The sequence below is a fragment of the Leptinotarsa decemlineata genome, unplaced genomic scaffold (genome assembly GCF_025532065.1).
Source record: "Leptinotarsa decemlineata unplaced genomic scaffold, Ldec_3_MD MMD2_tig00026354_RagTag_RagTag, whole genome shotgun sequence".
Lineage (NCBI taxonomy): Eukaryota > Metazoa > Arthropoda > Insecta > Coleoptera > Chrysomelidae > Leptinotarsa > Leptinotarsa decemlineata.
This window is the reverse complement of record NW_027412702.1, coordinates 5,610,644-5,638,605: the sequence shown is the minus strand read 5'-3', so window position 1 is coordinate 5,638,605 and position 27,962 is coordinate 5,610,644. Positions and strand designations below refer to the sequence as shown.

At 34.2% G+C, this 27,962-nt stretch overlaps 1 protein-coding gene across 2 annotated transcripts; it reads right to left on the bottom strand.

Moving 5' to 3' along the window:
• Positions 1–2: 2 nt before the first annotated feature.
• Positions 3–26,813, bottom strand: LOC111509200 (serine protease gd). 2 transcript variants are annotated; one of them, XM_074184592.1, is made up of 10 exons: positions 26,595–26,813; positions 26,258–26,531; positions 19,931–20,220; positions 15,335–15,509; positions 13,779–13,991; positions 8,113–8,259; positions 6,002–6,295; positions 5,083–5,349; positions 1,178–1,336; positions 3–945 (listed from the first exon to the last, which is right to left on the bottom strand). In XM_074184592.1, exons 3-10 carry the CDS (start codon positions 20,147–20,149, stop codon positions 746–748), a joined length of 1,674 nt encoding a protein of 557 aa, XP_074040693.1. In that variant the 5' UTR covers positions 20,150–20,220; positions 26,258–26,531; positions 26,595–26,813; the 3' UTR covers positions 3–745. The 2 variants fall into 2 exon arrangements, with proteins under 2 accessions (XP_074040693.1, XP_023020663.2); XM_023164895.2 differs by lacking the exons at positions 26,258–26,531; positions 26,595–26,813 and adding an exon at positions 26,072–26,243.
• Positions 26,814–27,962: the final 1,149 nt, after the last annotated feature.

The following is a 27,962-nucleotide window of genomic DNA, read 5'->3' as shown; positions in this document are numbered from 1 at the left end:
AATTCAATAGACGATATTGGATAATAATTTCTTTCGGCGCACTTGTATGTTTTCCAGTTGGTTTATCTAGTATTTGTCATTAGTGTCAGTTATTATGCCGTTACCTCCACTACCATATCTAGAATACTAGTTGGAAAATGAATACAGTGAAAACAAAAAATGAAACTCAGAAATGGATAATATACATATGATAACGTGACGCCAATGATAAAGTAATAAACTTAGAGAATGTTCATGTGCTTCAAACAAATTGATATGGACAATGACATGAATAAAACAAATTGTACAATATATGAATGCAATTAAACTTTCAAACAGCAATCAAATTCGAGAAATCTACAGATAACATTAATGACAAATGAACAACCTAGGAGAAATAAATGTGCTCCAAATCAAATCCTTGTTCGATTTCGTCTACTTATGTAGGTGGAATTCGTTAATAGTTTGGAAATGGTATATGTTATTTATAATTTTCTTTTGAGTAATCTATATTCGTAATAGCATCACAATAATCGATGTAAGCAAGTTAGAATACCGTGATAGACATCACTGTTAACTATCTCTTCCTGGAAATGTGATTCATCCAAATTACCGAGTAAATAAAAAAACCGTTGAAGAAAAAAATTATTGCATGGATTTCGTCCTGTATATTTCTTCATAATGATTGCAGTGATGAACAACTACATTAGATGATATTCAGAAATATCCAAATAAATACTAATAACTAAATAATAATAATAATAATCTACTTGATAATAGACAAAATCCAGTAGTAAAATTTACTGGCGTCTGTAAAAACAACGAAGTTTGTCAAATCACAAGTCCTTGTGTGACTGTCTGAGATTGAAGTCGATACCAGTCCTCTCAGCATCCATCTTTCTTCCTGCTTCATAGTAAACCCACTTCCACTGTCTCCGTTGCACGGTCCTGACCCATCACGAAGCCCTGTTCAGAAATATCGTAAAGGTAATCTGAGTATTCAAATGACACATTGTGATCAGTTTGCTAACAAAAAACATCTGGACATTTCACGTCATGCAAAGGAAGTGCGACTTGTGCAGTTTGATGTTTATTAAAAGATACAGAACGGTGAAAATATAAGGAGTGACCCAGTGAAGATCAAATCGTTAGGTGTAGTTGATGAAATTATTATATTGTAATTAAAATATGCACTAACCTGCACAAAATGTTCTGTTAGATGTGATATACTGGAATTGATAAGAACTTCTTAAACATGCTTCTTGGCTCACAACTGGTAACTGGATCTGCTTAGGTTCCGCAGTCATGAGATCACCATTTTCGTCTTTACCCCATCCAACCACTGTTCCTTGCTTTCCTGTAAATTTGGAATACTTTGCTTTACAAGCGAAATGAAATAAGTAATGGCTTTAGAACATATTTGAAATCATGTCGAAAAATCTTACAGTGCCGTAAAGAAAAGCATTCAAAACTCTTAGACGGCCACAGATATAATCTGCAAATTGAAACACTACTAGAATATTTCAACAAAATCTGATTGGAACTTTTTTAATTCGATATCAACATTTTCCCAGTATTTCCGGAACTATCTCATTACTATCATATGCATTTTAATTACCACTATTATCATCTCTTTTTTCAACCGAAGTTTAAGCCTGTCTCCAAAGCCCTGAGTTGAATTCGGGAGGGAGCGTTAGCATCATCAACCAATAAACTTGCAGACGCAAGAGCTAAGAATGACAGCCTTCTACATTTTCAACGGAAGCTGAAAACTGCATAACGAATATCATCTTTCTTTGATGATCCAGGTCATTAGCTTGTATGAGCGTGAGGGTCAGGAGCATTTATTATTGATACTATTATTATTATTAGAAGAGGTTGGGCTGGACAGATCCTGTCTATGATACATTTAGAGGGCCTGTCAGCATTATCAACCAATTACCACTCCCCACGCCTTGAGGTAAGTGTTCATTGGGTCAGCGAATCACGTGCCCTAAGGAGTACGCAATGAGCCAAGTGAATATTCTGCATTCGTCCTGATGCATCCATCCAGTACCTGTTCTCGGGGGAAGTACAAACGTGGAACGGACGATTTGAGATGCAAACTCCTATGGAGATGCACTATTTCTCGGGTCTTTACGTCTAAAACCGTTCCTCCCGAGTTCATTTAACTACTAAAGGAGTGGACTGAGATCAGATATTCAGTTTCGCGACAGTTCCGATGTTCAGATCTGTCGAAGTTTGTGCTGATACTTGCCGACAAATTTTCCTCCGTGGCTACCTCTTGTATGTGGTGTTGATACCATTCCTCGCGACTCCAGTTCACTACTTCAAAGGAGCAGAGCAAGATCTGAATGACTAGCTAATTTGTAGCAGTACATTTGTTCTCTCCCTACAGTACCGATGTTCAAATCTGTCGAAGTTTGTGCTTCGGAGATTTTCAAAGGGGGTACCTCTTGTGTGCAGTGTTGTTCCACGTTGAGGTAAGTATAAGTAAGTATAAATCCAGATGATACAGGGTACTTCCGTTTATGAGCCACAGTTCAACTGTGGTTCGGGGATATACCTCTAAGTATTTCTGAGTGCAACAAGTAATGGCAATGGGCTCTGGGTTCTAACATAACCAAATGTTATGGTGAAGCGGGTCCGCCAGAGGCATCCCACTATTTGTAGGATCATGCGATGTTGTATCAAATATCTGCAGGTAATCGATTCAGGCCTTAGATAGGTTACAAATATACTGTTTCGAGTTCTGTGTTATAAATTTGCTGCAGAGCCGGGTCTCTTTACATCCAGTGACTTCTCTATTTGGTCCTCTCTGCTCATATTTTCGTTAGAATATATGATCAACTGCAGTACTTAATGCACTACGAGAAAACTACTGTGTTAGCGAAACATGGCGAGATGGCGGTAGGTACTTGCTAATTATTCCACCAATAAGTTTTCAACTCATCTGGGCCTGGTACCAAATCTCTTGAAACCCGCAGGGGCTTTTCGAACGTCATCAGGGGTTATTGGGTTGCGAAGTTCATTGAGCTCAGGCTTTCGAACTGTGCTAGGGCTGCAGTATCTAGATTGAGTGGCTGCGAGTGTTCACAAGTGTCCTTCCAGAGGGATTCCACCTGATCAGTGTTCGGCAGATTGGAATAAGCGAAATATGGGGTTTTCCGCGATACTTATCACTTGCCTTACTAGTGAATAGCTTCGTGAATAACTTCGTATTTTATCAAGGCAGTGGTGTTTGGTGATCAGTAGTAAAGTGGTCGTCAGCAGCTATTTCCAGTAAAGCGGGCGTTAGCGGCTTATTGACCGCCCTGTAATTGGATACGAGTCACGTGTTTCCTAGACAACTTGGTCTTAGCCTTCATCTGAAGTTTTGGGCGGAAAAACGGCATGCTCTGCAGGTGTCTCCCAATACAGAGCATGTATTTTTGCTCACTACCTTCTTAGCGCCCACTAGAAGCGTCCGTTATCAGGGTTGTCATCGTTAGGCAAGTCGTTGTTCTAGGCATCACCACCTTGCCTTTAACCCCACCAAGCGAATCGGTGGTGGTGCCCCCTTCCTTGTATTTTAGAGTAGTGATATCTGCCTCTCAGGTATGTCTAGGCTGCCGGTCCGGTTTTATACTAGTTGCTCAGATAAGTAGTGGCACAATCAACAAAGGCCACAGCTCGCCATCGCTACTTATTCATTATTATTGTTATTATCACTTCACTATTATGAAGAGAAAATATTTCATTTTTGTACGTTAATAATGAATAAAATATCATTGATCGCAAAACTGTTTGCGAGGCTTTATGTGTAACTATTATAGTTGAGTGACAGTAACTACTTTTTGTTCAAATTAGTTCATCAAAACGCGGATAGAATTGAATTCAAACTTTTTGTTAACAAGCTACGACAGATATGAGAGCCGTGGACTTCAACTGTTTCACGATAGAATTCTAACTCGAAATTTCACTCGTGCGAGACCGTGATGGATCGCTACTGATAAGATAAAACGGGTACTTTTCATCTTCAACATGGTTGTGAATGACCGTGCCGACAACGATCATCCACAAGAAAAGAAACGTGTGCGCTATTGTTGGAGATAGAAGTGAATGTTGTGTGTAGGTATTGCAGTGTTGATTGCCGTTGATGTATATATGGAATCAAGACTGATGCCTGCGCCGGTATCCAGGCCGGATGTCAACTGACAAAATCGTCAGTGCCAGAGAAAAAGCAACTTAATGGAAAAAAAAAGTGTGGGAATAGTGAAATGGAAAAAAAGGAGACAAACTTCTCAATGACAGTGGGGTCTCGATAAGAAAGAAAAAGGTCGGGCTGGTGGACCTTGATCTAAAGAAACGTTTGGTGCCTTTCCAAGTCAGTTGGATGACCTGAAGACAGGAAACATTTCACACTAACCCGAAATCAAAAGAAGATAAAATGTAACCATCGTCTGTCCGACGAGAGGGGAGCAGGCTGCCTTCCCTTGACATATGCGTGAGAGAAAGGGAAGCCAGACAAACTGGCTACGTTACGCATTAGATAACGAGGTGGTTTAACCTACCATAAAACGTTATCACTTCAAAAATTGCTTAAATATGAAAATAATCGACTTTCAACTTCAGTGAAGTAGTAATAGTTTCATCTCGCGAACAAAGTTCTAGGCATCTCTTCGAAAAGCTTTACCACATTTTCTGAATCTCCTTAAGAATTCAGTGAGTTTTTATAATAATTATAATAATTCACACGTTATTTCAACTTGTGTACATCCCTACTAATATTAAAAATGTGAATATAAGTTTGTTTGTTACGGTTTAACGCGAAAACTACTCAACCGATCATCATGAAATTTTGCACACATGTTCATGGAGGTATTAGAAGTAACATAGGATACTTTTTATTAAAAAAAAATTCAATAATGGTTAATAAAAAAATATTTGAACTATTTGTGTGAAATGGTCTGTCACGAAACTCAATGTGACAAACCAAATCCTACGCAGGCGAAGCTGCGGGTAATAGCTAGTATGGAATAATTTCTTATCGGTCTCACGTATGCTCTTTCAGAATGAGAATAGAATTAATGTATCTCTTTCGGAAAAAACGTATCAACTTACCGACAATTTTCTCTAGTTCTGAATCACTACTCCAAAGACATACAGGTCTTATGTATTCATTAAACTCCACCCTTCCACTGAGTACTAATATTGCTATGTCGGCGTCACTAGAGAAGTCTTTATAATCAGGATGAATGTGAATGGATTCAGGTTCTATTATTTTTTCTCCGTAAGATGGTATCCATTTCTGGATATTCAGTTTTCCTAAGATGACGAGGAGTTCACTGGTCCGGAGTATTTTGTTTTCCTTCATTGTGCAGTGAGCAGCTGTAAAAAATGAAAATTGATTAATGATTCAACATCAAAGTTCAAAATTAATGTGAGAAAGACTGTTATTGTTTCCTGTCTTTATTCCAATCTTGAAGAGATATAGGTATCGGTCCGAAAACTTGGGACTTGATTATCGACGATGTTACTTTATGAAAATGTAATTGTTATTGTTCATCTAATTTTTTGATAAACTGCTTCAAGATGAAGCTAGCAATTCTAATATGCCCCTCATAAACGTCTACTCTCAGATCATGCTTTATTGCACTTTGCAGAGATAGTGACCCATTGGATATTTTTCTGAAAACCGGTTTTGATAGAGAATGATCGGTTGGGTCGATTGCTTTCTAGATCGAATACTTTTATCAATAGGCATAATATAGGCATAATTAACAGTGAAATACTTGCAATGAGAAAACTGATATTAAGAATTCAGTCAATGATAATAACTTAATGACTCTTATTGTGGAAAGCAATGGTTCGTAATGGACGTAAAAGACTCAATTGCAGGATTCATTTTCAGTCATCTCCTGATGATAAATAACTTTTTTAACAAAACACGTTGTTCTGGTATGGAAGAAATGGTTTCAATGAATTCGGTGATAATACTACAAGAAAAAGAATCTTTTCGGAATTGAATCAGTATTTTTACCTGTAACTACATGTCTGTCGGATACTAGAGAAGCACCACATAAGAAATACGTCCCAGCTGGTTTCACTCCAAAGATCGCAGCAAGCCAAGGAAATGCTCCTCTAGGTACATCCTTTCCATTTATCATCAATGTATTTGTAGTTATTGGTTTTCCACAAATACTTTGGTATGATTTACTGGTGTTAATACTGTTTTTGGGAACTTGAGGTTTGAAATCCCCATAGACATTCTGCTGGAACACCGGATTGGCAGTATCAATGGGAGACTGAGTACTAGTCAGTTTGTATGGGACTTCTGTAATTGAAAATATGTTAATTAGTGTTTCCGTTCTATTCGTTACATATTCATTCAAAAGCAGTAGGGTTTTCATATTTATTGAAACAGGAAATCGATATTTTATTTTTATTTTCATTTATAAAAAACGTTTTGTAAGCAGTGGATTCAAACTATGATTTTAAATTATCAAGAAAGTCATGAACAATGTTCAGAGTAAAGGGAGAAGTAACTTCCCACGTATTTTTTGATAAATCACTTCCAAATGACAACTTATTTGAATTTCCACTCTAATATAAAAACAATTAAATTCAGTTTCCAACTGTGAGATGTCACTATCGAATAATACCATTATGAAATGTTCCCAGGGTGATTTCGTTGCAAGCCACTTTTTTTATCTAAGAGTTATGAAATGGACTGTGGATCTATATCGCACACTACAGATATCACGGTTCCTTCAAAAACATCTAGAGGCGTTATAACAGGTGATGTACCCGTGGGTAGATCACCTGGAGACACGGCCAGGGGACTGGGAGCCCTGTCCGGGGCTCCCGGGGCGCATTTGTGGCGCCTAGACCAAAATGAGAAAGAGAGCGATAGAGGCAGGAGTGGCAGCAAGTATAAGTGCATCCTTCTTTTCCCCCACTCCACCTTCAACACCAAGGGCACATCCTGTGGCAGGCGCCAAGAACTCCGGTAAAGACCGACTGCCCCTGTAGGAAAGCTCCCTCACTTGTGCACCTCCACGGAGGAAACCCCAAGAAAATTGAAGAAGCCGCGCAACGACAATAATGTCGCTGCACCTTCCAAAACCTTCACGAAGGCCGCCGTGAGACACCTCAAGGTTGCCAAAGAGAGTGTGTTTTCGGCGAGTCTTGGCCTTCACCTGCCGATATAAAGGAGATGTCTTCTAGTGACCTGTCTATCTTCCTGGAACGGTGCCCTAGGAGGATAACTGCTCGGGAGTATGTACAATGGGTCGCATGTGGCCTAAGTGCTGTGGGTCTACACTCACCCTCCCTACTCTACAGATACACAGGTACAGAACAAGTGATCTAGTAGGCCATTATAATTTACCACGTTTTCTCTTCTACCGATTTTGATAATCGATAAATCCAAATGAGTTTTCAACTGATGATTCATTTCAGTAAAACAAATTACCTTCTCATTACGAATTGTTGGTTTGCAAGTATTTAGATTATGATTATCCAGAACGTTCGATAGGCAAACGTGTTTTCTTAGAAAGGAAGGCTAGATCACTTGACATGACGATTTTAGTTGTTTTTAAAGTGTTACATGACATCTGAGTTGTACGATATCAACCGTAGTTCATTTCAGAACTCGTAAATGAGAAAAGTGATGTTTGAATAAATTTGTCCCAGAAACATTAAAATGAAAAAGTTAAAATCGTGAAGAGATTCAATTATTGCCAGTAAGTGAATAGTTAAAAAACTATATCTGTCTCCCTAACCAGGATTAACGTGATATAATCTTTCAAGATGTGATTTCTAGCACGGGTTGGACGATAGGAAGTGAAAATGAATCGTCCGGCCTCGCGGCTTGAACCACCGGTTCACACAGCGGTCGATTGAGTGAGTGGACCTAACCACCCATGAGATCACTATTCATTCCAGTAATTTTGAATGACTTTTAATCAATTATCGAGAATTTAAAATTTGTCTCAATGTATGCATAGCATGCATCAGAGAAGATGTTCAAATAGCGGAGACTCATTCTTGTGATCGCACATTAAATAGTAACACCCCCTTCATTTCAGTGCAGAAATGATGGATTAAAAAATAAGTTGAAATAGGAAAAGTATTTTCTTTCATACTCACTAGATTGCTCGAACGTTTCTATAGGCTGATTTCTGTGCGTTGAAGTCGTTTCTGGAATTGGATGGATTTCCGGACGTCGATGGAAGTTAAAAAACACATTTTTCCGGAAAGGTGGTTCAGTTGCTGGATGATCTCTGTGGTTTTTGTCTGCGAAATAATTCGAAATAAATGTCTCCATTTGTATTGACAGCTATGATTCACAAGAAAAGAAATTTTTTTCATTTTTCCAATCTCCTGATTAGAATTCATCAATATTAGATTTTTCGAAAAAGAATGAAAGCCATACAATTTAAAATAAACTATTCACAAAGATACGCTAAACATGCAAAGAAGTTTACTTTAAGACACAAGAAACCCTTTCCAAATGGACATTAAATTACATGAAAGAAAAATGCCTTTCGAAATATTACTTTTTTCATTCAGTGTGTTATGGAATTTGTTATGGAATTGAAACACATATCGTCCACAAGAACGCTACACAACGTGATATATAGAAAAGCATTGATATGAAATTACAATTTCAAAATATATATATATATATATATATATATATATATATATATATATATATATATATATATATACAGATAGAGATTGTATCGAGAGTGTATGATACAAATCAAGAATGAAATAATTCGTGGACACAACATTCAAAAGAAGGGGGGCAAACCGCAGACACGTGTTTCTGGCTATTGGCCTCATCAGCGCGATGTAGCCAAGTGTAAAGATGGGCAATACTTGTTGCCGAAAGCAGGAAATAACAGATACGCACGGAGTATGTGTTGATGACAGTACTACCAACTGTCGAAAGCGCTCGCAGATAATTAATAGAAGATATAAAGCTTCAAATCCTTTTTGTAGAATTTAATATATATATATATATATATATATATATATATATATATATATATATATATATAGTGTGTCTCACTTCTCATGGAAACACCCCCGTATCTTCCGTAATATTCGAGGTAGAACGATGAAACTCTCTGGATTGATGGAAATGCTCAAAATACACCTACCACCTGAATGGGCTTGGCCAAAGTGATATACACTGTCCGCCACTCGCGATGGAACACTCTATTTTTACGATAAAACATATTAGGGGGAAAAAAGGCTCAAAATTCCTTCAGAATCGTTATCATTACTACTAACTCACTCGATTACACTTTTTTCCTGAGAAAATTTCAGTCCTGAAAAATCCGAATTTGTCTCACTTCTTATGGAAACATAATATTCGTAATATTCGTAATATTCGTAATATTCGAGGTAGAATGATAAAACTCTCAGGACTGATGGAAATGCTCAAAATGCACCTACCACCTTAATGGGGTTGGCCAAAGTGATATACACTGTCCGCCACTCACGATGGAACACCCCATTTTTACGATAAAACATATTAGGGGGCAAAATAGGCTCAAAATTCCTACAGATTCGTGATCAGGTCTACCAACTTACTACGATTACACTTTTTTTCTGAAAAAATTTCAGTCCTGAAAAATCTGAATTTGTTTCACTTCTCATGGAAAAACGTCCCCGTATCGTCCGTAATAATTGAGGTAGATTTTTTATTGGTTTTGACATCAAAACATGAACAAAATTGTTTAAGAGAAACTCGACTTTTGTTTTCACATAAATAATTTAATTTTTTATTTTGTTGTTATTCCTTCTCAATAAGAGAGAAAATGGTAATTTCGTAAGAGGAACGGAAACATGTAATCAGTGAGGTTTTAGGATGGCTAATGTTAGTTCATATTCCCATTTTCCCATTATTTAAAAAAAAACAAGGATATTTTGTGGCGAAAAATGTTATGTAGTTCAAAATTCTTTCGAAGTACTACTTTCAAAATCACATTTTCAATTAGAAAACAAAACAATCAATTTCAAATGATTTAACTGTTGACAATTTTATATTTTCGTGCCTTCTATGAAATCTCCCTCCAATCGAACACATTTTTCTATGCGCGTTCTATTATTTCCTTCAACTCTAGGTGTGATTTCTCTATACGCTTGTATAATTCTTGCACGGAGATTTTCCTTATTTGTTGGCCAATCCTTATAAACTTCATTTTTCAAGTTTCCCCATAAATGAAAATCCAGTGGAGTTAAATCTGGGGATCGTGGTGGCCATAGTACGAGAGGGCTATTGGGTCCTATCCATTTCATAGGTAGATTCCTATTCAACCAAATCCTTATTATGCCACTATTGTGAACTGGTGAACCAACTAACTGAAAAATCATGCTGTGTCTCACATCCAAAGGTAGTTCTTCCAACACATCGGAAAACGCATTTTCGGGAAAATCAACGAATAGTCGTCCGTTTAAATTTTGATCGAGAAAAAATGGCCCCATAATATTTTCGTTCAGGATACCACACCACACATTAACTTTCCGAGATATTCACCACCCGATTTGGATTTTGTTCAGCCCAAAACCTCATGTTCTGGGAAGATACAACACCATTCGTGGTAAAGGTAGCCTCATCACTGTATAAGATATACTTTAAAAAATTCCTGTCATTGAGATAATTTCCCTGCATCAATAAACAATAGGTACTCCATACGGCAGATTTCATCTCCTTCGTGCAAAGTATGTAAAAATTTGTGTTCGAACGCATGCATTTTATGCCTCTTTAAACACCTCCATATTTTACTGCGGCTCGTATTGAGTTGAAGCGATAAGTTTCTCAAACTAATTCTAGGATCAGCTTGATGAGCCGCCAATATCGTATCATCATCAATATGATGTTTTACAATTTTCTGTCCTTTGTTACTTGGCCGGTGCTCACAAATAGATTATATATTTTATGTACAGTTCCAGGGTGTACAGCAACCTCTAGCGGGTGTCTTCTATCAAATTCAGCGGCCGCTTCACGATAAGACCTCATCCCTTCACCAACAATTAAAACAATTTCAATTTTTGCTTGAAGTGACAGACTGCCATGTTGAACTTTGTCAATCAAAATGAGCTGATATCAGTTAAAATAGGAACTTTAGCAATATTAAAATACGAACAGGAACTCACGAACAGAAAACAACTGGAACATAGGAACAATAAACACAATGGGAACAAAAACACGGCAGAAACAACAGGAACAACGGTGATTCAAAGAACAATACTAGAAACAACAAATGTAATGAAAACTGGTCTGGGGGTTAATACAACAAGATCTTTCAACAATATTGTCAGGTTAACAGAAAATATCAATGAGCAACTGTTTTCCATGGTGATTTCATGGCACCGCATGATTCAATGAAACTGATGTAATTCAATTCCTTCAAATGATTTCAGACAACAATTCAACAAGTAGGTAAAATAATCTAAATTCTACCTGTTCACCTAGTGCGATTTTTTCTTTAAAAATTAACAGTTGTTTCGGTGTTGCAATGAGTATGAAGATTAATATTGTTTCGGATGGTAAAATGTTTTCTCAATATTTTGATAAAGGACCCCGCACATTTCTTATCAGAAATGGCTTGCTTTGAATTTTGCCTAAATTTTGATATGTTGTAGTTCTTGATGTGCTGATTGAAAGTGTCTACATTCAAAGCTCAGAATCGTACAGTTTTCGAGATGTGAACCTTAGAATATAGATTTTTTCCATGTTTTGCATCGAGAGCTCTCACTTCTGGTTTGGATACAATTTGGATGTTCCACACTATCTCGATAATCTGAGAATGTGGTGCTGTGGCATTTTCCTCAGATAGGCTCAAAATGGATGATAGCATCTCACAGCATCTGTATCGTTCATACCTGAGAGTACTCTCCAGATAGAATGAAGGGGTTCAGGTATTGGAAGCGAACTATTTTGCACCGTAATATGTTTTACCTAAAAATGAGGTGTTCCATCGCGAGGGGCGGATAGTGTATATCACTTTGGCCAACCCCATTCAGGTGGTAGGTGCATTTTGAGCATTTCCATCAGCCCTGAGAGTTTCATCGTTCCACCTCGAATATTACGGAAGATACAGGGGTGTTTCCATAAGAAGTGAGACAAAAAGTGTATTAGTAGTAAGTTGGTAGTCCTGATCATGAATCTGCAGGAATTTTGAGCCTATTTTGCCCCCTAATATGTTTTATCGTAAAAATGGGGTGTTCCATCGTAAGTGGCGGACAGTGTATATCACTTTGGCCAACCCCATTCAGGTGGTAGGTGCATTTTGAGCATTTCCATCAGTCCTGAGAGTTTCATCGTTCTACCTCGATACGGGGGAGTTTCCATGAGAAGTGAGACACACTGTATATATATATATATATATATATATATATATATATATATATATATATATATATATATATATATATATATATATATATATATATATATATATATATATATATATATATTTATTTATATATAAATATATTATATATATATATATATATATATATATATATATATATAATTATTTTTTTTGCCATGGACACAACTGCCCTTGATGTACCTGTTCGCAAATCGGGTATGGGTGTTATTTCAGCACTGCCAAACTTTCTAAACACTTCATCAGCTATTTCTGTCCTGTGTGCTACAGATTTATCAACATACCCTTCAGCGACCCTTGATGACTTCCAACCTCCATGTTTCTTTAGTAAAAGTGTAGCAGACGATCTTCGAAATGAATGACCTGTACATGAATTGGCATTTTCAAGTTGAAGAAAATTAGCCACTGCTTCAGATACATTATAAAACTGATTGCTACCCACAACCTGATTGATACATTTTCTATTGCGATATGCATAAAACAGGCGGCGATCCTTTGCTGCTGCCGGACGAAGGGCTATGTACATTCGGTAAAATTTAATATATTCTTCAGTAACTACAAATCTCCTGTTTACATCATTCTTTGTTTGCTTGAGTTTCACAATTAATAACGTTCCCGAATCTTTAATATCATCTAATGTTACCTGGCTGATTTCACAAATGCGACAAACTCCTGCTGACTTCAACATATCGTAGTAATATGTTTTTTTAATAATAAATCGTCGTTTTTTTCCGTCTCAGAAAAAATTGTGTATTATACACGGGAAAAATATTAGATTTTAGCTCTTGGTTTTTTATCCCTCTCCGCTTTGCATCGGGAGACAGCACAACCTCGAGCTAAAATCTAATATTTTTTTCCCTTGTATAATAAATAACTATTTTTCGAAGACATTTTTTGTGAATAGTCAATTTTTCTTGCTGTTTTTCGGGAAGTTATCCCCAATTGGGTGTTTTCGCAATAATTCTTTAGGTTTTGAAAATGAAAATCAGATCAGCAAAAACAATTACATATCGAAAAAAAAAGAAGTACTACCAAGGGTCTGTCAGACAAACAAACCTAATAATTCGAAAGTCGCAATTTTTGCCACAATTCAAATAGAATCAGAACAGAAATTAAGTTCGGAAGGTATATGGAATCCATGGCGATACAATACTGTATCTATGAAATATCCAAGAACTAAGATTGCCAGGGTTTGACTAGCTAGCTGAAGCAGCTACGTTGTAACTTCTCAAAATAAACTTTTTATTACACTTTTAAATCTTTCTCAAGATTCTTCGTTGAGTTAGCATTGTTTATATTTTAGATCGTGAAAGGTTAATGTACCTCGCAAAAAAATCAAGAAAAATAAGTACTTTTAATACATAATTACACTCTCTAGAAGAAGCTTTATGATTGTTGGCATACCTTGAAATGTAAAACCATTTCCTGAATATCCATTTGGCGGGTCCTTGGATCCATAGTCATACGAATCAGATCCTTTCAAATCCAAACTTGATGGGTGGCTCTCTGCGGAGAAAATATTATTTGGCCTGAACGATTGAGGGATTGGTCGAGGTAAATCATCAAGTCTTAGTTGGTAGTACAGATGTATAGTGCTTATGAAAGGCACCAAATTAACTGAAACGAGTAACAAAAAAACAAACATTGATGTGTAATTCTCTGATGAATTAAGCAGAATAATGCACACCATTACTTTTTTTAATAACTTACGAGAACTGCGAGTACGGCAAACGACATAATTGTCGATCGAAGGTAACTCTGTTAGAGGCATACAATTAATTCATTATTATGCGTTTAAAGAAGCAAACACTCATTTTTATAATACAATTCTGAATTTAACAATATGGGTGATTCTTTTTATCGAATTTTGATTAACAGTTCAGCAGATTCGAACTTGAAGAAGACCAGCCGAGCATTTTATATCGTTTTCTTTTTCAGTGGAACACGTCACCGTAAACATAAATTCAAGTTTTTGGGGAATACCGACATTTTGAAAATAGGAACTATCAAGACTATACAAATTTTGTTAAAAGCTTATTTGGATAATATTATTATACACACTTTTATTTACTAATTTTTTTTGTAACATTTATAATTTAAAAATAAATTCATGTTTGGAGTTTTCTTTATTTGTTGAGATGTTTTGGAAGCTTACAGCAATGCAACATATAGGTAAATGAGATACTTAAGTGTATACAAACTATATTAAACGGTTTTATTTATTGTTGCTTTCATCATGTCGTCATTTCCTGATATTCCACTAAAACTGAACTACTGAAAATGTCCTTGTAGGACGAAACTGCAGTGACATTAGTTACAAATACAAGTGGAATAAAAACAGGAACAGGAAGTTTCATTTCTATTTTTTTATGGTGATCTTCTGCTACGTGGAAATGGCTACAACCATCAACTTATCAATAATTATCTTGTGCGAAAATGAATATTTGTCAATAGATGCTTATTTAAGATTATGAAAAATTCATATTTTATAGATAATTCGAAAAATAAAATTCTCAATGAAACTGTAATTGGGAATATAATAAAATAGAGTCGTCTCAGTATATATTATATACAGAATAAAGGTATTTTATCCGTAAACTAGTTTTTATGATATATTATGTTATTCTTTACTTTATTCTCATTATATGTAGAATGAATTAAACAATTAAACATATATTTAAAAATAGTTATTGTTGCACACGTTGAAGAATTTGAGGAAAGGAATTATTCATGAATTTTAAATTTATTTCTGTTCATATATTTTTAATTATTAATGTTCTAACAAAATATTATTCTTGGTCCACGCCATAAACTCAAAAAAAGTAATCATGCCTTCATTTTCAAGATGACGAAGACGTTGACGTGTTTTAATTTAAAAAAAATTGCGGCCGATACGAAATGCTGGATTCGATGCTATACTTACTATATACAAGTATTACAAGGGAATAACATGTACTCACATGGAACTGCTGGTCCGAAACATATTAAATTTCCGTTAGCCAATATTTTGGTAATTTTTGGAGGTATGTTGATCCAAACTGGGAAAAATATTTTGAATAACACTGGCCGGTTATTGAGGATGTCTTGAATGATTTCACTTTTGGATTTTGCTATTTCAATATGGCCATTGTAACCCTGAAAATGCATCTATTATGAATTACATTTTTTATGGATATGGGTAAAGTTCAAGCACTGCAGAAAAAATCTTGAAATGCTTTAAAAGCGAATAACTTACAATTTAAATTGCTGTGTTTTATATTCATTCGAAATTATCCTCTACGTGGTCATCTAAATTGTATTTTAAGTAGTATTAAGATTGAGAACTGAATGAATCGATCCCCTGAATACTATGGGAAAACCCAGGAATACTTATCGGGGTCTGATAATCCGATTATAATAAAGTCGTTGTTAAAATACTGACCCTTTGGGAAATTACCAATTCTCTTAACAACTAAGTATTTAAAAAAATGGTAATATCTCATAAAATTTAACATTGAAATGATAATTTTTTGTTTTTTTTTTCATATTTCATATTCAACCTTTCACTATCTGAAAAATGAGCAAGTTAACTAAATAGAGAATCTTCTGGAGTGTAACAAGTGCAAATTGAACAGTTCAACTCTGGAAAGTTGAACTGTGATGACAAATTTTTCTAATGAATTGAATAATCCATGGAAAAACTGAAATTTATAATCTTCGCTATTTTAGATGGTAACGTAAAGTAATCCCTTTCCGTTCATGAACTGTTCAATATATCGAATACATTTAAGCTGCAACAAAATAAGTCGATATTTTTCTTAACATAAATTTTTCTATGACAATAGATTTTATTCATATTCAATAATTGAAATATCTTCGAAACTGGCAAAGGTATAACAAATGAACATGTTTTTTTGTTTATCATGGAATTTCCTACAAAAAAGTTTCGTTAATTTTTGTCACACTGATAATTTCAAAAAAATTTGGTTTGAGCAAGAAAGTAGAAACCAAGAAAATGCACATAAGTAAGAATATAAGCCCTTGCAACTGAAGCCTGAAGTGGGGAAAGGGGTATGGGCGGCGAAGGCAGATCCGTACTTACACGAAGTTTAAATACAAACATAGAGTCGTATGAATAGTTATGGATTTAATGTTAATAAAAGCCATATGAAGACAATAACACCTTTATTTAATTTTTATTGATACATATATAAAGTAAATGGTGAAAATAAGTTTATATTCAATATAGATATTATATTCACTTAAACAAATGTAAAAATTTATTGATCAATGGGAAGAATTCATTTTTTATAAAGATGTCTTTTTGTTTCTTCAAACTTAGTTTGCTTTGCTATAAAATATAATTTAATATCTATACAAAGAGATACGATATTATTAGAGATACGAAAAAATGTTTCGAGCAAAAATTGTAGATATTAATGAAAATCAAAATGTTTCAGCTAATATACAGGGTGTTCAATAAATGTGTGATAGACGAAACTTTTTGAACAGAACATTCCAGATATTTTCACTCAATTCAATTTCCTGGAGGGCCCTATGTACAGGTTGTGCTATTTGAAAAAACTTAAAGAAAGAGATCCCCAGTTTTGTTTACCCCTGTATAAAAAAAACACCGTTCGGTAAACTTAGAGACGAAATGCTTGCTTTTCTCATTCAAGTCTGATGCAAAATTTTGTGTTCATTTAGATTCATTAACATGTTTCGTCCACATACGTGTTTCGATCACTAAGTGATCATTTTCAAGAGGAAGAATGAACTAAACTGTTTAATATTCCTCTTGAAGGTGATCACTTGGTGATTGAAACACGTGCTGAGATGTTTAAAATAACGGTTTCGTGTTGGAATAGAATGCTAGTAGTATTCATTACTCCACCAAAAGTTCCAAACAGTGAATCATTAGTACATAAAGAGAGAACGCTGTATTTGCACTTTTTGGTGAGTTTATAAAAATGCTCAAAAAATAACCTTAATTCAATTCTTCATATATTCGGAAGGAATCACACGTTAAAAGATAAGACCTCGTTAGTCCTTAGCTCGTACACGTTTCTCAACTTCTGAAAGTTGTCGTTCGTATGGGGGCGACAGCTAATTAACGGAAAAACAGATTTCAAACAGTTTTTTTTAAACCATGGACTGTCAGAATATTATTTCAATAATCTTCAGATATATTTTTTTCAGTTGTTGATATCTTTTCTGTTGAAGTAAGCCTTTTTTCATAACAGTATTTTACTGTGACAAACAAAATGTAACAATTATTCCTTCGCATGTTTTCCAAGGCTGATATTTTTGTCGATAAATAATCCATCCTGGTTGTTTTCTCATAATCAAATTTCAAAAATCCGCGGCCTTCATACCCGGAAAATAGTGACGCTGAAAACCTTGGCCGCGAAAGCCTATACAATTTAACGAAATATTTCTTGTATTAGTACTTTTCGAATTATCTACCTGTATTGAAACCTCAATATAACTCTTTCAGAGTTATATTGAGGTTATATTGAGTTATATTGAGTTTATAATATATATATATCTCCAACGGAAAACATTGCCAAAGTTAAGTAAGACACACCTGTTCATCCTTGAAAACATCAACATCAATTAAATTATTTTTATATCATTCAGCATACAATTAATTTCTATTCCAACTAAACAATTACGAAATTATATATTTTCGTTTGCCTTTATTGGATATTTTATGGTTGGATGAAATTATTTCAAGAATGTATCTGAGTGGACCTGAATTCTTAGTCCAGTAGATATTTTTTCAAACTGATGTTAATACGTTGTGAAATCATTTTCTTAATAGCTTAATATACTTCTCATTGAATCCGAATCACACTTTCGAACGTGCAGTTTATTTTCAGCTTTTCGGCTTAGATATGTGGCAAAAAGTATTATAAAAATACTGATAGTACATAATAATAATGATTTTATAATAACCAAAGAAGTGACCTACAATGGAAAAAATGCATTTATGTTCTCCGCTACAAAGTTAGGATGAGCCATCAATGGAAATAATTGTAATTACAAATATGGACAAAAAATTAATTCCCATACATGATTTGGCCAAATGGCAGTACAAATTAGGATGAGATTTTTCTGTAGTTCTCTCTGTTCTGAAAACATTTCACTAGTCTATTTCATTATCTAATAACTGTAATATATAAAATGATTTGAAATCCCTGAAACAACTAAAGAATAGAATTGAAAATGAATAGCTGAAAATAACAATTATATTAAGCAAAAAAATAACCTGAAATGAAATAATAGTGAAATAAAATACAAGTAAAAATATAACGATTCAACAAAAAATAAAAATAAAGAAATGAAAATGAAAATAAAAAGTTGAGAGATTCCAAGCCACGTTAGTTCACGACGTTTCGATTGTTAGTATCTACAATCGTCTTCGGGTGATGGCTGGACTCCGAGAGTTGACTATTTACGGGTCGTTCGAGTACTTTCACTTATCTCCGCTTTCCATTTTTTTTCCGCTCCACTGGTTCAGTGGGAAATGACCGATTGGCAGGAGTTGGCCATTTTTCGCTTGATGATAGGTTTCCATATGTTGCGTATCTCTACGCTAGCTTGGCTGAATACTTTTAGTTTCACCCGAAAGCACGGTCTAATAGAGTATTTGCTTTCGGGCTGTGTAATACGAAGGAAGGTCTCGAGAAGGAACTAGACATCATCAAAAATGATCTTCAAGGAAATGGCTACTCCAAAGCGATGGTAGAAAAGTCTTTGGCTAAAAGAAAGCAGGAACCTCGCAAGGAAGAGAAGCAGTCACAACCAGTGCTTGCACTTCCCTACATCAGAGGATTATCGGAGAGGATAAGAAGAACTGGTTTCAAGTACAACATCAGAACCTGCTTCAGATATAGATCATACACAGAGAGGAACATTGGTTTAGGAGAAAATTCAAGGAAGCCGCATACATGTTTTCAACAACGTATTCAGCCAAGCTAGCGTAGAGATACGCAACATATAGAAACCCATCATAAAGCGAAAAATAGCCAACTCACGCCAAACGGTCATCTCCCACTGAACCACTGAAGCGGAAAAATGGAAAGCGGGGATGAGTGAAAATACTCGAACGACCCATATATGTATAGTCATCTCTCAGAGGAATCAGTCCAGTCATCAACCCGAAGACGATTGTAGATACTAACAATCGAAATGTCGTGAACTAACGTGGCTTGGAATCTCTTAACTTTTTATTTTTATTTTCATTTTTATTTCTTTACTTTTATTTTTTGTTGAATCTTTCTATTTTTACTTGTATTTTATTTCACTATTATTTCATTTCAGATTATTTTTGCTTGATATAATTGTTATTTTCAACTATTCATTTTTAATTCTCCTTTTTAGTTGTTTCAGGGATTTCAAATCATTTTATATATAAGACAACGGAAGTCCGAACTAGTGAAATTCATCATGAAACATTGTCAATCACCTTCAAACAAACATTGAAAATAATTTTAGAAACTGGCAATCGAGACTTTTGGAATTGAAGTATATTATTCTCAATGTGAAATAAGTATTATGAATTAACAACTCACGTGAACAATATTTCCTACTGACAACTCGACGTCCAAATATATTGCGTTAGCATGTCTTCCAGGAACTAGTACCGATCCATAGAGGCCTTTCAATTGGTCATATGAATAAATAAAGACCCTGGGACAAGGGCTCGGTACAAACTCGATCTGCTCTTGCCCAGTAGATATCGTCAATACCAAAAATAATAAACTCAAACTTTTATAAGTCCTTCCAAACATTTTCAAGATTCCTCATCACAGTAAATACAGTAAGTTGTAGTTTGTTTGTACATATATAGTCGTTGTGGAATCTGCAACAAAGATTTATTAGGTTAAGAATTGAGTTTTCTAATCTAATATTACCAGGAAAAAAATTTGTTTGCCAATAATAGATAAACTTTACTAGCAAGTGAAAGTTTATCTATTATGCGTTACATTTAATTTTTAAAATAATCAGAAATCTTTGCAAAAACTGCAGTAATGTGTAAAACATTGTCCCTGAGATTTATTCTAAATTGACTCGAATTATTAGGATGAATAGACCTCTGAAGAAGCCAGCCACTCGGGCTGGCGAAACGTAGGATACAGTTCCAAACCACCACGGCTTTCAAACCCGGACGAAGATCGTAACACTGAAAATCTTGGCCGCGAAAACCTTAATCAATTTATCTAACTTTCGCATTGTTAAAAAATCCTCCATCATAAGGCGATAGAATCAGCATACAAACACAAGTGCCCTTCGTGGTATTAGCCAGGGGAGTACTTGTTTTTTTGATAGGCGGTAATCCATTCAACCTACTGCGTAGGTATATCCGAGACTGGCTTGAACGTTTAAAGTTCATTTCTTTGGATTTGTTTACTGCCAGTCTTCAAACATAGCCCACTGGGCTATGAGGAACCGGGCAAATTTCGGATATGCAGTTGGTTAGTACCTCGTCCACTAGATGGAGGGACATTTCATTGTTCGCTCCAACTTAGGAAGAGGAATGAAATACTCTGAAAGAATTCTGATTTTCAATTATGGAAGATCATTGACTTTAGGTCGATGATGGCTACTATCTGGCACTGACGAGTGGCTAATGAGTCCAAAACCGATTTCATTTTTCATTATTCATGTGGTCTCCTACCACCTAGTAACGACTACATCCATTAACTTATCATTAGAAAAATATAGCTTTGAAATTTAAGGAAATTTGTAATTTCCTTAAATTTCATTGAAACAAATGAAGTTTGAGACATTTTCAAAGGCGAAAATATAAAGGATTTCTAAGGTCATTAGAAATTTCATATGTCGTCATTTGTACATTAACATAAAAAAATTGGGGATATAAACATTATGATTATATCAGAAAGGTATGAATAATATTTGTAGAAGTTGCAAACATGCGTTTTTTTTTTTTGGTAAATTTGGTAAAGAATTCATGAAATTAAAAAAAAAATTCAGTACTCAAGACTCAATATCCTTTTTCTACAAAATCTATTTACATCTTTTTCCAAGCTGCGGGGTATAAAGCGTTGATAAAAAGTATTTTTACCAAATTCGAAAAAATAACTAATTTTTACCGAAAATCAAATATAATTTGTTCAAAAGAAAATTTGCAATAGATAAAATTCTTACGCGTGAGCAAAAAAAAATATAATGCATATTGAGACAGCATATAAACAAAGTCCCTTTTCACGTCAGTCTGTCTATCTTTCCGAGCGCGATAAACTCAAGATTTTCATACGGTTTCCATCAACGGACGGAGTGATTCAAGAGTAATGTTTATGTGTATTATTTATGGATAATCAAAGTGAACAGAATACGGGCTAATAGGTCGCGGTCTAATGAAACCTGAAACATTTCGTCTAATACTCCGGCAAACATCATCAGTGGGATATCCATTGACTGAGAGGATAAAGTTCAAATTCTAAAATCATTCTTATCATTCCGTAGTGTTACCTAATGGTTCTGATTGGTCCATGTTGGTGACAGATATGCTATTGGTGGGATGTCAATCGGAGTTGTATTCTAGTCTGCTCTGGCCTTCCTCAGTACTGAATACCACGCTGAATACCAGATATCATTCACATGAGTTCTACTTTAAATAAATGTTAACAAATTGCACTTACATGGAACACTGTCATCCTCATGTTTCGCCTTTAGACACTTGCCCCCAGGCTCTTCAGTACCAAATCGGATAACATTATAGAAAATACACACAATTCATTCATGAATTACGATTTTTATTGTCACGGAATAAGCTTGATCTGCTTATGTCATCGATGACATCTTAATGACATTCATTCACTTATTTGTATGATGGAATCGGGCGATACTTGATAGAAATCCATAACTAACGTACTCAAAAAACACTTTATTGTGAGATTTTCATAAATTTTTTTACAAAAACGCAACACGTGTTTCGCCATACAATGGCTTCATCTGGCGTGTCTTTCAACTAATTCTACAAATTCAATACTAAATATATATATAGTTTATGGAGTACCTGAAATCAAAGTACCTGTAAACGAAGTACCTGAATTTGAAGTAGCTTATATTTTACCTGAGTTTCTAACGAATTAAATTACCTGCACTTATGTTCCATTTTCACATTTGAAAAAATATATTCAGTAACGGAGAGTTATTGAGTTCTAATTGATCATTCAGTAAATTACCCGAATTCCTGAATCTATTGATTTCTAAACATTCTAGAAGATTAAGTTTCAAACTCTTCTCTTCTAAATGTAACACCTCGTACTAATGATTGAACTCATGTCCTTGTGCTGAAAGATGGTTTGCAAATGTGGAATTGGTCTTTCTATTTACAAAACTACTCCTATGTTCTTTAATTCGTTGGAAAAATGTTCTTCCTGTTTGGCCAATATACAGTTTTGGACAAGAGCCACAAGTCAGCTTATATACTCCTGATCTATCCGACACCAAAGTTTTGTCCTTATTGTTTATAATAAATTTACTTAGGTTATTATTCGTTCTATAAGCTACGTTTACGCCTTCTTTCTTCAAAAAACGGGCAATATTCCTGTTTGGTTCCCCCACATATGTCAATGTCTTATAACTAACGTTATCGCATCTTGAATATGGGTAGACCAGATCCATGGCTTGCTTTTGTCGTTTTTTGGAAAGAATGGAGCTTACAATATCTACCTTATAACCGTTATTAATCGCGATTTATTTGATCAAATTCAGCTCTTTCAAGTGAAATTCATTGAAGAACCCATCACAACACTCATTTTAAATACTTCATTTGTGGGTTTATTTTTTCAAGTGAGAAGCCTAACCTAACCTATTTCTGGATGTAATACACTTTTTCTTTTTCAATGAAGTGATATATTTATTATTTTTTAATTAGTGCTGATGAATTCACAGAGTTGTTATTTTAGTATATCTTTCAGTATACATTTGTTTGAGGGTAGGAACATCCTAATTTGAATACATTTCTAATATTTGTAATATGACAGTATTCAGGAATATTTTATTCAGTGAATAAATATTTTGAATTAGATTTTTTATTTTTAATATTGGTTGAAACGTCAAATATTTCAGTATATATTGTTTTTAAAATATATTTGTTTATGAATATTATGTGTTTTATTACTTGTATCAAAATGCAATATATACATGCCTAATAGCGGTTACTCGTCATATTCTTGGAATATTCCAAATATTCCTAGAATATTCATAAAATATATTTAAAGAATATTCTATGGTGTTTCTCTATTGTATATTCCTACAATAAACTAAGAATATCTTGAATATTTTATGAATATTCCTCGGATTCTATTCCTGGAATATTCTTAATAGAATAAACCTTAGATATTCTAAGAATATTATAAGATATTCCGAGAATATTCCCAAGGAATATTCTTAAAATATATCAAAGGTTCGCCAGGAGCACTTCCAGGGAATATTCTCCAGAAGATATACATATCCATGGCATATTCATAGCATAATACAATATCCTTAAATGTATATTCATGAAATATACCTGGAATATCTATTGCTATGTGGGTAGATGCACTAATACTAATACAATATTCTATTAGTTTGAAAATGTCTCATTCCTCACTTTTCATAATGAATAGTGAAATATTCTATTTACTTCTCACTGATATGAATATAGGTTTAATAATAATTTGTTGAAAAACATATTCCTAATCCAGTATTGAGCTATAGCCGAGAATACCTACCTACCGATGTCCTAACTCCGAACCGAAGATTTTGAGTGATAGACAACCTGGTTCACTGAGAAAAATGACCTCTCAGCGATATACACTAATAAAAATACATACTCTTACGTTCTAGTATAGTACGTGGGCTCACTGTGAAATATAAAATTAAACTGTGAAGGGCATCTTACTCCATTCAATTTTTATAATGCTAATTGAACAACTTTCGCAGTAATAATAGAGAATATTCAACTATGTGGCCAATTTATTATTATTTATGATGAATTGGCTTTTAAGAAATGAATTGAATTACTTTATTTTGTAAATCCAGTTCATTAGATAGAAAATTAAAATAAAGTTACGATAATAGAATGATGCTTATATTATATAATAATTTTATATCCTCTGAAATAAATAAGTCCACTAAGGATGAAATGAATAGAAGTGACTTTTGTTATTTTATGTAGTCTTAACTTAACATTCATTAACAACATCAATACAATCTGAGGGTTCTAATTAAGTAAGGTTCCAAATGAAAAAATAATGAAACAAGATATTTTACCAAAACCTCTTAATTTAAAAATGTGACAGAATCTTAAGTTTCCTTTTTACAGTTTTACCTTTGGTATTATTGATATCTCTATTAGTATATTTGATTCTATAAAAAATTTTCATTCTTATGAATATAGCTTAATTATGTATATTTTTGGAAAATTTTCACAAGGATGAAGAAAATCTACGTCCTTCATTAGGTTGAATAATATATTCGAAACTGCTCCCCCAGTAGAAATTTCTGTAAATCGATTGTTAAATAAACATTCCAACTGATACATAAAATTAATGAATTCGTCTGGTGGTGAGCGCAAATTTCCAAACATGTTTTTTTCCGTAGAATAAGCTTCAAAATAGCTTAAAATACGATTTACATCCAAAGTCCTGCACTTCGTGCTGAAAGAGTGACACACATAACATGTATGAACTCGAAGAGCTTTTTTTAAAATGTATCCACAAACGTAACTGAATGAATTCTGAGTACATACATCTTCATTTTTATAATCATAATCCGGAAGGGCAAGGGCTGGAGAAAACTGATTCTCATCTGATATAAATATATCATTTACGTTTGTGGATTGTATACTGATTAATAAATCATCTGAATCATTCTTACAATTCATATGATTGAAATGAAAATAATTTTGGCAAAACAAGTTCCGGAATGGCCTTTGAAATTGTATGGGGGTCGGATTAACATTGCATTGCACGAATGCATTCATTCCACTGACAACTGTATGGCTTAGAACTTGTGTTGCTAGACTCACTTTCATTTTTGAAAATTGTTTGGAGTGATATGTGATTTGGTAAGATTTGGTGCAAATCTATAAAATTTCCCTATGTCTTGCTCATAAAAAGAGCGCACAAACGACCAAGATGTGCTTTTGCCTTCAAAATGAAATGGATGTTTCAAAAAATTGTTTCTAGTGGCTTTTATCAAATGACTTGGATCAAAAATATAAACAAGTTTTTTATCACTGATGTGTTCTTAGGTATGCAATAATGATCAGTGTTTTAGCTGAATAAAAGTTTCTTATTTTGACGAACTAGAATAATCTCTTTTCAGATCGAGAACATTAATATTTTTTAAATGTTCGCCAGAAAATAGAATTCTCGAATTTTGTTTTTTGGCTCCATCGCCTCCATTCCGAATAGAAGCGGAAGAATGGAATAGCTGAATTTGTTATTACAGTAGCTTCAAAAATCTATGAAACTACAGGTTCATATTTAAAAAAAATAATGATGAAATCTAATGAACGAAACGTCGCATTGCAAATTTGTTAACATTAAATTATAACAAATATATGAAACAGAATTGATTTTTTATATCATTCGAAATGGAGGCGGTTGAGCCAAAACAACAGAATTCGCCAATTTTAGTTTTTGAACAGGTTTCCAAAAACAACCACTGATATTCTCTTAGAATTTGGACTCAAATACCTGGGCTATAATTTTGTCAGCGACTTGTCCAACACAAGAATTTTTAGTTTCCTTTCCTATTTGTCAAATTGGTGTTTGGCATTCATTTGTTACTCGCAATCAGTTCTGAATATTCACAATATTCATTTCATTTATATAATGACGGTTGCCATCATCATCATATTGTGAAATTTTAGAATTACTTACGTTCACGAAACTGAGTAGTCACAAAACACATAAATCGATAACTTTTTATGAAACACACATAATCACTATAATTTTAACACTTCTCAGCATATCTTCATTCGGGAAGAAACTGACATCCATTCAAATTATATACTGAGAGCTGCGATGTGATCTTCCAGGTAACTGGTCATTAGTAAAGGTATCATACTACCTGAAGTTTATATAGAAATTTTGGAAAATCCAGAAAAATTTACTGCACAAATGTTCCTTCTTCCTGTGAATTGTTTCGTAAAACCTAGCGACAGAAAATAAATATATTCCGTCGATTTAAATTGCACAGTTTCAAAATTCGGCATACATTTCATTAGATTATCTTCAAATGTTCACGATAATTCACTGAATCTCTAGTCGAAATAAGTGTCGAATGTCAAAACTTAAATTCCGAATAACTTCGCTCCTTCTTGACTCGAAATCAATGAAGCTTTTGCATTTTCAACCAAAACATATTGGGAATATTTATCTTTTTTTTACATGTCAACAAAAACCAGTATTGTGTCCCCTCAACCACTTTCTTTCAATATTGATACTACGACGGTAGGAAAATAAGATGTAGGTACATCGGCTTTTGTTCTTTTTCATAGGTACTTATTTTCTTCAGAAGGAGAGAGAAACTAATGAGAAAACTTGAGATTGAGTTCAATTCAACATTCTGAAGTTCTGGGAAGTCCTTTAAATCATTGTGCATGCTAGGAGGCCTCAGCCAGTTAATATGCAAATCTCCGATGATGTGTAGGATAATAATCAGAAATGAAATTGAGGCAGGCCCGGCTTAGGTATAATTTATAATGCGGTTCATATGTATGACAGATATTGGCTTTTGATAACAAAATTGTCAGTTACAGTCGAAATAAAAATCAGCTCAAATTTCATGGACTTCACACCACGCTAGTTAAGAACTTTCCATTGAATTTTTTTCAATACAAAATGAGTTTGTGAAAGTGATACCACGAAAAAAATTAGTGAAACGAATAATGAAAGACTGAAAATGTATTTTTTAAATACATTTTTAGTATTTGGTGATGTAGTTTCGGTGCAATAATAATACAATGAGTTTGTCAACCAAATCACTGAATTTCATTGAATTAATGTAAACATTTCAATTTGTTTGCAATGCTGGCGATGCTTATTTTTTTATTTGAGCTGAAAACTTGCAATACACGCTGATTTTTAAATTAGAGTATGTTTCAAAATTATTGAATTTGAATACCGAACTAATCTTTTCAGTAAGATTTACGTTACTTTAATCTTAGAATAGGTTGGCGACCTTCACAAAAAATATTTTTACGTTTTATTTACCTCATATTCACGAATGAGAAGAAAAATTCGAATCAAATTAGTCATAAAAAATTGGAATGTTATGGCATTTCAACCACAAGGTTGAGGGTATAAATTAGTATATTTTTTAAGGGCAAAACACAAGCACTACAGGAAAACCCTGGAAAATTGGATTTAAATCGCTGGAGATTAAATCCATTTATGAACCCTTCTCAGGAAGTATATTCCACATAAAAGCAGTTCTCCAAATGAAACAGTTCATGAACAGTGAAGTTCGAGGTGTACTGAGTTGAACCTCAAAACGATGAGCAGCCACAGTCCGTCGCGTATTTCTGATGTTTCACTCTTGGTGGAATCAAATGTGCCAAGTCACTTGAACACTTCCCGTGAA